The sequence below is a fragment of the Theobroma umbraticum genome, unplaced genomic scaffold, assembly GCF_002168275.2.
Source record: "Theobroma umbraticum cultivar Fairchild unplaced genomic scaffold, ASM216827v3 scaffold_204.0, whole genome shotgun sequence".
Taxonomy (NCBI): Eukaryota; Viridiplantae; Streptophyta; class Magnoliopsida; order Malvales; family Malvaceae; genus Theobroma; species Theobroma umbraticum.
This window is the reverse complement of record NW_018397267.1, coordinates 4,444,348-4,456,125: the sequence shown is the minus strand read 5'-3', so window position 1 is coordinate 4,456,125 and position 11,778 is coordinate 4,444,348. Positions and strand designations below refer to the sequence as shown.

At 36.2% G+C, this 11,778-nt stretch overlaps 1 protein-coding gene across 1 annotated transcript; it reads left to right on the top strand.

Annotated features, from left to right (window-relative positions):
* The first annotated feature begins 1,540 nt into the window (after window positions 1–1,540).
* On the top strand, window positions 1,541–4,774 carry LOC110424724 (uncharacterized). The gene is given in 6 exon segments (XM_021439375.2): window positions 1,541–2,789; window positions 2,904–3,051; window positions 3,145–4,112; window positions 4,201–4,348; window positions 4,573–4,737; window positions 4,739–4,774. Coding segments are annotated over 6 exon segments (2,526 nt in total). The 5' UTR covers window positions 1,541–1,728.
* The last annotated feature ends 7,004 nt before the right edge of the window (window positions 4,775–11,778 follow it).

The window sequence follows — 11,778 nt, the reverse complement described above, 5'->3', positions numbered from 1 at the left end:
CCCCCCCCCCAAAAAAAACAACACAAACGATTTGTAGTACATTATTTCCTAATTATAGATTTCTTGTTTTCCTAAACGTTTGTTTGGAGTCATTCAGAAATAAAGCAAAATTAATTCCAAATCGATTATTAACATGATTGTTTACCACCCATGTAAAACAATTTTTATCCCTCTCTCATGCAAACTGGGGTGAAAAATGGGAGACAAAAGAGGCCAAGTTGCAAAGAAACAAAGACAATGACATTGAGAAATGAGAGGAGGGGAAAGATAGTGGACAAAGTCCACAAAGCGTTAAAAAAGATTCTTAAAAATTATCTTCCTAGCTAGCACAAGACTGGCAAACTCTTGCCCTCTCTCTCCTTAAATAAGTTGTTTTTTTCCAAGCTTCTCCTAGGCTTAGCTTAATTATAGAATGCATGGTAGGGCAAATCTCTGCCCACCCTTACCCTTTTAAGTTATTCGTTAATCGCATACCTGAATCATTGGTTTTTCTTCTTCTCAAATATCGTCAAAAGGTTGCATGCTTTTTTAGGGCAACATGCAAGGCTTGTAAACAAGGGTTAACAGACAAATAATCCCTTGGAAATATCCATCGTCTCGTGAATCATATCCCTTTCCATAAAGTTGATAGGTCACCATCCAACGCTCCAAATTCAAATGATCTAGCATATGGGTTGTTTTGCACCATATATAGTCCGTCACAAACATGGCAAAAAGAAAAAAAAAATTTCTCTTCTTAATGTGCTGGTCCATCCCACTGTCGAATTAATCTGGTTATGGACTATACTTTGTCTAAAGCCATCAATCCTTTCTTTCCATTTGTGCATTGAGAAAATAAGCAGAACTGTTTGCGTTTCTCTTTATGGATAAAAATACGATCCTCAAATAGAATTCAAATTTCGAATTTTGTTCTATTAAACTTATAAGTAATTATATTTTATTACTAAGTTTGCAGGTATAAAACATGTAGCTTTGAACAATATCTCCAAGGGATTTTAATCATGGCATAAACTTAATCTAAGTAAGGCATGATTAATATAAAATAATTTGATAGGCTAAGGTTAAGAAGGCAAGCAAGTTAAAATAAACTTTTCCTGATGGAACCCATAGTTATTTGGGGGTGATGAACTGCAGCAGATAAATCTCCATCATTATGAAATCAATATCAAACAGTTGCTTTGCATGGGAATCTTGAAGCCTCAAATAGGGTGATTATCAGGTGGGGACCAGTTCACATAAGCAGATCACATGCGTTCCATTTCCAAAATATGCTGTTTTCTTGTTTGATACCATTTGTCTCGCTGGCCTATTAGTCTTTGAATTTAATTAGATTCAGACATCTGATCAAATGTCCTTTCTTATACTAGTATGTTTTCAATCCCCCTCAAATCCGGTTCAACAGAACTGAACCCTTTTGGCGGGAAGTTTAACTGCTTTTAACTGGATTAAACCGGCCTGGTCCGCCCTCTGTGTAATTTTCTGTTCATTCAGGGTTATAAATAAAGTAGTTTTAACGGTCGAAAAGGGACAAAAACAAAATCACCACCACTAAGTCTGGTTGTCCTCATTTCCATGTCTTTCCTGTGCCTCATTTTTGCGCTTTCTTTTCTTCTGTAGCTGTCCCTTTGTTATCTTCTAAATTTTGGGTTCTTGAAAGAATGTCAGTGAAGCTTTACAGACTCTCCATTCTTTGCTTCTTCAGAACCAAGCTTGAATATCCTCCGAGAAATGGCTTCTTCTTTACAAGAATTGCTTACGGAAGAAGGATTTGAGAGAGGGAAGTCATTGAAGAATCCTAGAGAGGTCAGGCTTAGAAACACAAGTAGAGCACCAGATGAGTCCGTAGCACTGCCTATGTACATCTGCCATGATCGAAAAAGCTTGGGAAAATCCAAGCACAAGGCTGAGAAGACTGTTATCCCAAATGGGTCCTCAGTGTTTTCATCTAGGAGGTTGTCGAATTCAGATAGATCAAAATCTAAATCATTGATAAAAGATGGTCCTTCAAATAGAGATGAGCCTGCAATCGATGACGTTGCCATTAGAGCTGTAATATCTATACTCGGTGGCTACGTTGGTAGGTATATTAAAGATGAGAGTTTTCGTGAGATGATCAAAGAAAAGTGCAACTCTTGCTTAGTGAGGAGAAAGAATGGTTCGGATAATGGGATTTTTGTGAATATGGAACTTGGTATTGAGAGCATAGACAAGTTAGTGGAGAATCGTGGGAACAAAAAGGAACTCAGAATGAAATCATTGAGGAATTCGATTAGGCTTTTGAGCATCGTCGCTTCCTTGAATTCTAAGAAATCAAGGGATGGTTCAACTTGCGGAGTTCCCAATTCTCATCTTTCAGCATGTGCTCAGTTATACTTATCTATAGTTTACAAGCTCGAGAAGAATGATAGGATTTCCGCCAGGCATTTGCTTCAAGTTTTTTGTGATTCAGCCTTTCTAGCTAGAACCCACCTGCTTCCTGATCTATGGGAGCACTTTTTCCTTCCCCATCTTCTTCACCTTAAAGTTTGGTACCACAAAGAGCTTGAATTTCTCTCCAACTTGGAATATGGTGAGAAAGAGAAGAGAATGAAAGCTTTAAGCAAGCTCTATGATGACCAAATCGATATGGGAACAGTTAAGTTTGCTATGTACTATAAAGAGTGGCTAAAAATTGGGGCCAAAGCCCCGGCAGTTCCTACAGTGCCTTTGCCATCAAGTCCCAGTTATAGATCATCAAGAAGGAGATCATTTGATTCTTATGCTTCACATTCTTCTATCAACAAAAACCTGTAAGTTAATTGTTAATTTGGATACTTTTAATCATTTTATGTTAAGCATTCGAGAACTTAATCATGATTAGTTCATTTTTATCCCGTTTTCTTAATTTCCTAAATGTTCACAAGATATCGAGCTGTGTTTGGTGCCACAACTGAGCGACAATCCATGGAGCTTGATCATCGAATCAGAGCATCAATGGATATATGTCGACTCGAGGAAGAAGAAAATGAATGTACAGATGATGAATACTACAACGGTTGCAATTATGTTCATGTGGGTATTTCTGTCTCTCTATGAAAACTTCAACTTTTTTATTTAAGCTATTGTTAGAATGGAGAGTATCATTTATGTTTCTGAATTTGACAGAACAAGACGAAGACACGTAGAAGGTCATCAAGCCAGATTTCTAGAACTCCTAAAACTGAATCATGGACTGAGACACGGAAATCAGATCATTTTAGGCTGTTTACCTGCCAAACTGGGCCGACAGAATGCTTGGTAAATGGAAAAAGCGTTGTCAGAAATAATTCAACGACAAAGGAGGAAAAGGTCCGTCTTCCTTTGAGTGATCTAAGTAAAGCCATTGCTACTATTTGCTCTTCAGATAGTCTAAGTGACTGTGAAATTGCAATCCGGGTAATGACCAAAGCATGGTTGGAGTCACATGCTGATCCTGCCATAGAAACTGCATTAGCAAAGGCACCTGTTATCGAGGGAATCCTTGAGGTTTTGTTTGCTTCCAGTGACGATGAAATTCTAGAATTAGCAATATCAATTTTAGCAGAATTTGTAGCTAGGAATGAGGTGAATCGGCAGATAATACTTAACTCAGATCCACAGCTTGAGATCTTCTTAAGACTATTAAGAAATAGTAGTCTATTTTTAAAGGCTGCTGTGCTGCTTTACTTGTTAAAGCCAAAGGCAAAACAGATGATATCGACTGAGTGGGTTCCGTTAGTTCTTAGAGTTTTAGAGTTTGGAGAGCAGTTGCAGACTCTATTTACAGTAAGGCGCAGCCCTCAAGTCGCAGCATTTTACTTCCTAGACCAACTTTTAACAGGTTTTAATGAAGATAGGAACTTAGAGAATGCTACTCAAGTAGTTTCGCTTGGGGGATTGAGCCTCCTGATAAGAAATTTTGAGATAGGCAGTGTACTTGAGAGGAATAATGCCGCCTTGATCGTATCCTACTGCATTCGAGCGGATGGAAGCTGTCGAAACTACTTAGCTGATAAATTGAACAAGGCATCTCTAATTGAACTTATTGTTGTGAACCGCAATGGTTCTAATGGTACTGTCGTTGCCTTACTAGCTGAGCTACTCTGCCTAAACAGGTACCAATCCGCTTTCAATTTACCATGATTTTCTGATTAGTTCCAGAGTTTCAAACACATAACCTGATGACCTAAGGAATCTTAACAGAAGAACACAGATAACAAAATTCTTAAATGATCTGATGAATGGATGGGGAGGCTTGAATTCCATGCACATCTTATTAGCATGCCTGCAGAGAGTTCTACCAGAAGAACGGCCCCTGGTTGCAGCCATCTTATTACAGCTTGACCTTCTGGTAATTAATTAATTTCATTGCCATTCACAGCATATATGCATGGACCAATGCCTTATGTTTACCAAGTAATGAAAGAAATGGTAGCCATGAGTTATTGAATCTTCTTCCATTAATTTCAGTTTCCTCAGGAACCAATGTTGCATATTGGATCCAAAAAAAAAAAAAAAGTATCAGATCATGCAATATTTGGATTTCAGAAATCATGGATTACAGTCATTTTACAGGGAGATCCTTTGAGATGCAGTGTCTACAGAGAAGAAGCAGTGGAGGCAATTATAGAAGCTTTAGATTGTGAAAAATGTAATGAAAAGATTCAAGAACACTCCGCTAGAGCTCTCATGATGCTGGGAGGCCGGTTTTCTTGCATGGGAGAGGCAACAACAGAAAATTGGCTTTTGCAACAAGCAGGCTTTCATGAAAAGTTAGAGGATTCATTTCACAGTAAGGAAATAGTTGATGACATCTTGGTAAGCTTGCCATTGTTTTAAACCAGTAATAAATTACTTGCCTGAAAATAAATTAACTGAAGATTGAAAAAAAAGAAAAAGAAAAAGCACGGAAAAGATGTTCCTTGTCAATATCTACCAAAGAATCACATTCTAGTGCTCTGGCTAGAGTCAGTCAAGATGGACCTTTGCTGATTCATTACCAACTTCATGATATAAAACATTGTGAAGCTAACTACAATTTCATATTCATAAATTACTTTGTCCTTCTAAATCACTGATTCAACCTGCAACCAATCTTTAGCTGATTTAGATTAAACATATTCTTCTAGGTTCTATCCTTGATGTAGGTTTTTTGGATAGGATTACAGCCCGAGTTCCATAACCATTTAATATCAATTCTAAATCAAAATGATCAAACTCTAGTCAAATCCTTTGCTATTCTAAATATGTGTAGTAGCAGGAATTTTTCTAGCTGAAATTGAAATTCTTGTAGAGTTACAGTTGCTAAATAGAGTCTTCTTAAATATATTCTTTCTATTCTAATATTTGTTCCTTTTGTATCTATAATCACTAGCATGAAGAGGAGGAAGCAATAGAACATTGGCAAAGAAAAGCAGCAATTGCTTTGCTAAACAGTGGCAACAAGAGATTCTTGGCCTCTCTTTCAAATTCTATGGCCAAGGGCATTCCTAGTTTAGCACGAGCTAGCCTCTTAACTGTTTCCTGGATGAGCAGCTTTCTCCATTCAGTTGGAGATAAAGATTTCCAGTCCATGGCATGCTCCATACTTGTGCCACAGTTGCTAGAATCCTCAAATTACAACCAAGCACTTGAGGAAAGGGTGCTTGCTTCTTTCTCATTGCAGCGACTCATAAAGAGTTCAGGTATGGTAAACTCTTTGACATTCTCAAAGCTAGCCCTGGGCAATTATACTTCTCTTATGTCCTAGAAGCATTATGGTATCTTTCTTGCCTCTTGTCATCCCCAATGAAATTTTTGCAAATTCATCTGACACTGTAATCACTAAATCCTTCAACCACTTAAAAATGGAATGCCTTGAGTTAATAAAATTCCAATGAGGATCACTGTGGTAATTAAACTTCTGCAAATCATATACTCAGTTAACTTTTAAATGCTGGCAGGAGTTGGAATTTCAATACTTTTCCTATCCATTGAATTTTTAGTATTGCTATATTTTGCTCCCTCCTTGACAGTTCATTCTGTTCAACTTTGATAGAATATACCTCTATTATTTCGTCCCTGGATGAAACATTGGTGAACCCTCTTAGCAATCCTTAATCACAAGTTAATGAGTTTATTCAACCGTCACAAGCACTGCAAGGCATCGATTCGTAGCCTGAACTAAAAGCCTAGAAGGTCTGGCCAGTTAAAGAAATGAAAGAAATAATCTCAACTCTTGATTCTAAAGAGGTACTATCGGAGGGTCTGATCATGGCCGGGACCTATTTGTTAGAGGATGATAAGTTGTAGTTCATTCAAATTCCTTCTCATCTTTTGAGAGTGTATGTAAATGTTGTAACATACAGCAAAATATTTGATACTTTACAGAACAATAGTGATTTAGAGAGATTTGAAAAGTTGGTTTCCTTAAATAAAGAATGAAACAAAAAATCTCTTCTCTTCAAGGGAAGACATGAGTTGCAGTGTTTTAGTGACATAACAGATAAGAATTTAATGGCTTCTGGTTCTTGCCTTAGCAATGTTTACTCATTTGTTTCAAAACCCATGGAGAAGGGTTGTGATAACAAAATGGAGAAAATGGAAAAATTAATTGAACTAGACCTTAATGTTTGGTCTGGGTTTTTTTTTTTTGGTTGTCTTTGCTAGATTTCAATTCTACAATGATAAAACCATTTCCCTTCTTTTGATTGAAAATGTGGTTATTATCTGAATTAGTCCAAACAAAATTGAAATCATTACTAATTTAAATGCTAGTGGTAATTCTTACCGAATTAAACCCTTAATAAGAATACATCCCTACCACGGAGCCCTTTCTGTTTTTTTTTTTGGAAAATTGATTTCTTGAGTTCATTTAACAGATGAATTATATGATGCACTGAGAAAGAGCAGAATTCACTAACCAGAAATGGACAGGTATGAACCCCACTGTCTTGTAAATAATAACTGGAGTCTGCATTAGGCTGGTTTTAGTTTCCAATTACTCCTCTGTTAAATTAGTTTCCATTTTCAGACATTTTTTTTTTTGCTAAGAGTAAGAGTATTTCCCCACTTTCACCTTTGCACTTCAGTTGTCACGATCCTATCTCCATGGTATGTCACAGTTTGTCTGATTCGGCGGAAAGACTAGTATTTCCACCGTCCAGCTGTTTTATCTCTAAACCTTTTTGTCCTAATTCTGCATAGTCTCTTCCAGAGTCACGGCACATGGCTACTCGGCAGTGGATATTTGAATTCAACTGATATCACATAAATCCAACAAATCGAGTTTGTGGCGCTGTCCTCTAATGGGAGTAAAAGGTGCAGGTCTTTCCAGTGAATAATACAATGGCAGCAGCAGCAGCTACCACAAAACCTGTCTCATCCAATTTCTAGTTCTGAATAACCTCACCCTTGTTTTCAGCAGCACTGCCACTCGAATTGGCCCAGCCTCACATGCCTGACTCCCACTAAACAATCTAAAAATCTTTCTGTATTAATTTGAACATCAGAATAATGTCTGACCAAAACTCCAAGCCATCCATGTTATGGACCACAGCTGAAACACTTCCAGCAAAACCCCCATAGCTCATTTACAAAAGAAAAGAAAAGGGTTAAAAAAGCACTTGAATGAACAGGTTCCAATTCAAAGTTCTATCACCAATTCCAAGTAGATGAATCTTACAGAGCTAACCTCATCTTTTAATAGTCCCAAATTTCTTAAGATCTGTAAAAGTTTTTCAACTTTATTATTCTTGAATTCTGCTGGTTAGCTAATACCTGTGACCTCTTCAGCAATGGTAGGCAACCAAAGGTTAAAATTTTCTACAGTTTGTGCCTTTAAAGGTAAAGGGAACAGATGAGAAAAGAGCTTTTTCAAGAATGTCTCATATAAGGAAAAGATAATCAATGGCACCAAAAGCAGACGGAGTTGACATATGAATTCAAGCTTCAAAACCTTTTGCTGCCAAACTCAAACATAGCAGTTCAACTTCGTTCATTTTCTAGAAATCTTTAACAGCATTCCAACTCTTGGGACAGAAACTTGGATATGAGGAAGGAAAGAGCTGTTAGGAAAGTGACCTTCAATCTGGAGAAGTCATTTGCTGAAGAATGGCGGGGAGCAACTAAAGAAGCAGAAGGTTGGAAGAAGGTTGCCAAGTGAACGATGTGGTAGTGGAATGCTAAGTATTTCAAGTTTGTAAAATGATGACCATCAGTGTCGTTTACTTAGTATTTTAATTTTTCTTGTTAAATGTTTTTCATAAGTGTCGTTTTGGTTATTTTCGCTTAAGCCAGCGGTCATCTGATTGTTATTGTTTTTTTTTCTTTTTTATTTCTTTAGTTGTTACAGCACAAAAAACTTTCTTACGTTTTCTGTTCCTTGATCCCATTTTATTGGGTGTTTTCATTTCTCTAGGCTACATCTTAGGAAAGATCTAAGTATAAAATGTATTTTGTATTCATTGCTGATTACTTCCTTTGATTAATGACATTTCTAGATTTTCTTTAATTAATACGTTGTTTCTTTTTTTTTTCTTTCTTATTCTTTTTTTTAGCCTTATTTACTTGAAATCATTAAAAAATTAAGCTTGTCTTATATGGTATCAGAGCTCTTTTTCTCCAGGGGCCTATAATACAATTTTTGATCAGAGCATTTTCAACATTCAACATGGCTACATTTGGATTTAGTGCAGCTACACCTCTTATGTTCATTGATGCTAATTACCCCTTTTGGACAATAAAAATGAGATAATATCTCAAGTCATTTGACTTATGGGATGTGATGGAGTCCGGTGAGAGCCTGTTCAAAGGCATGTGAATCCAACCTTAGCCCAGATTAAGCAAAACTCGGAGGAAGTTGCAAAAAGATATAAGGCTTTGATTAGCCTACAGTTAGCTGTGTCAGAATCAATATTTGAGAAGATTATGCATCTGGAGGATCTTAAGCAAGTGTGGGACAATATCAGAGAAGAATATCAAGAGAATGATAGAACCAAGATGATGCAGGTTATGAATCTATCAAGACAGTTCAAGGTGATGAAGATGAAGGAAAATAAGGGTATTCAAGAGTATATGGATAAGATGTTGAAACTGGAAAATCAGCTCAGAATGCTAAGACAAGAAGTCACTGATCAGAGGATGGTCAATAAGATTTTGGTGAGTATGTCAAACAAGTTTGAATTAAAGGACTTCACTTGAGGTTTCAAAGGATTTGACTAAAATCTCAATGAGGAAATTGATCTATACTCTATTAGCTTTTAAGCAGAGAAAAGCCCTTAAGAATGAAGACTATGTTAAAAATGCCTTAGTAGCAAAAAGTAAGAGTTTAAGAGTTAAGTTGAAACCTCAAAGAAGAATAATGCCAAAGGCACTAAGTTTAGTTCTGCAAAGCAAGGAAAGAATCATGACAAATATCCTTCTTGTACTCACTGTAAAAAGGCTAATCATACTTCAAAGTACTGTTGATGCAGCCCTAATGTGAAGTGTTGAGCTTATAATCAACTTGGACATGTGGAGAAGGTGTGCAAAGCCAAGAAACAGGATGCTGAGGGCAAGGTTGTAGTGACTGAAGAAGCTGATGAATCAGAAGAGGTACTGTTTATGGCTAAGTCAGATGATAAGGCTGTTGAGAAGTGCACTTGGTTGATTGACAATGGCTGCTTAAACCATTTGACAGGTAATGTCAATCTTTTCATTGAGCTTGATAAGAGTTATAAGGCTCATGTGAAAATAAGTAATGGTCTTTACATGAACATACTTAGAGTAGGCACTACAGGAGTGAAAACTGTTTCTGGTATGAAGTTTATTTATGAAGTGCATTTTGTACCTGAAGCTGATCAGAACCTACTTAGTGTAAGTCAATTAGATGAAAATGATTATGCCTTACTGTTTAAAAATAGACAATGCACAATATTTAATTCAACTGGTGTTGAGTTATTAACAGTGAGTATGAGAAACAAGTGTTATCCCATGAAACTGTTAGACAGTAAACAACTAGCTCTATATGCTGAGAAAGACTTTGAATTATGGCATAAACGTGTTGGTCATGTGAATTATAATTCACTGTTAACAATGACTTCAAAGAAACTTGTGATAGGTTTGCCTGACATTGTCAAACCAGAGAAGTTATGTGACATCTGTCAGGTGATAAAGCAAATTAGGAAATCTTTTCCTAAGGAATGTAGTTGGAGAGCCACAAAGAGGTTGGAGCTAGTTCATACTGACCTGAGTGGTCCTATAAAGAATCCTTCATTGAGTGGAAGCATGTATTATATCCTGTTCATTGATGATTTCTCTAATTACTGTTGGATTTATTTTCTGAAGAATAAATCAGAAGCTATAAAGGTTTTTTTGAGTTCAAAGCACAAGTTGAGAACTTTGCTAGCTTAAGCATTAAGGTGATAAGGATAGACAATGGGGCTGAGTGCACTTCAAATGAATTTGAGAAGCTTTTGGCAACAATTGGGATTCACCATCAATTAATAGTAATTTATAGTCCACAGCAAAATGGCAAGGCTGAAAGGAAGAACAGAACAATTGCAGATATGGCAAGGTGTTTGTTATTGCAGTGTAATTTACCTATGAAGTTTTGACACAAGAGCGTTTGGGGTTGTATTTTATTTAATTTAGTTATGGGATATTCAAGTTTGTTCAGGGAAAGGTTTGAAACACTTAAAACTCTTCTTGGGGTGCTCTAAATTTCAGATCATGGGGGAGTGTTAGGAAAGTAACCTTCAATCTGGAGAAGTCATTTGCTAAAGAATGGCGGGAAGCAACTGAAGAAGCTGAAGGTTGAAAGAAGGTTCAAGGCAAAGTGAAACGATGTCGTAGTGGAATGCTAAGTATTTCAAGTTTGTAAAACGATGACCATTAGCGTCATTTACTTAGTGTTTTAATTTTTCTTTTTAAACACTCTTTATGATTTGTCGTTTTGGTTATTTTCTCTTAAGCCAACGGTCACTTGGTTGCTATTGTTTTTTTTTTTTGTTTCTTTAGTTTTAGAGCACAGAAAACTTTCTTATGTTTTTTGTGCCCTGATCCGATTTTGTTCGGTGTTTTCATTTCTCTAGGCTACATCTTAGTAAAGATCAAAGTATAAAAACGTATTTTGTATTCATTGCTGATTACTTCCTTTGATCAATGAAATTTTCAGATTTTATTTAGGTAATTCTCTGTTTCTTCTTCTTATTTCTTATTGTTCTTCTTAGCCTCATTTACCTGAAATCATTGAAAAATTAAGCTTGTCTTACAAGAGCAAACTCAGAATGAAAAGAAACATAAAATTAGGGCATGGTATTAATCATAAAGTTTATCATTATCAAAACTAATCCCTCAATTTTGATCTCTTGCCTTTTTATAGCATAGATGCAAGATTGGACGTCAGTCAGCTTGACATTTTCGCCACTGACCTCTTGCATGTGTAGAAAAACAGTGCTGCTGAAGTAAAAGTACTATCCAAAACATTATTTAGACAATCCCATTGTATCCAAAACATTATATTAAACTTCTAAAATTGATATTCCAGTAGTGGTTGAGATGCCAACCAGCAGATCACCTATATTTATGAAATACATAATGCGCCTTTTTAAAATGGTTTTGTTCAATAAGATTTAAAAAATTGCTATTATATAACAAAATAAATTAAGAGGATTAAGATATTAATGAGTTCATTGTAGGGATAACAATAAGATAAAAGAGGCCCAAAAAGCAAAAGGCAATGAAGTGATCAGCTGTTACATCTAATGGAACAAACCTACTTATTTATTCATATAGAATATAGTATCATGCCCAGACCAGACA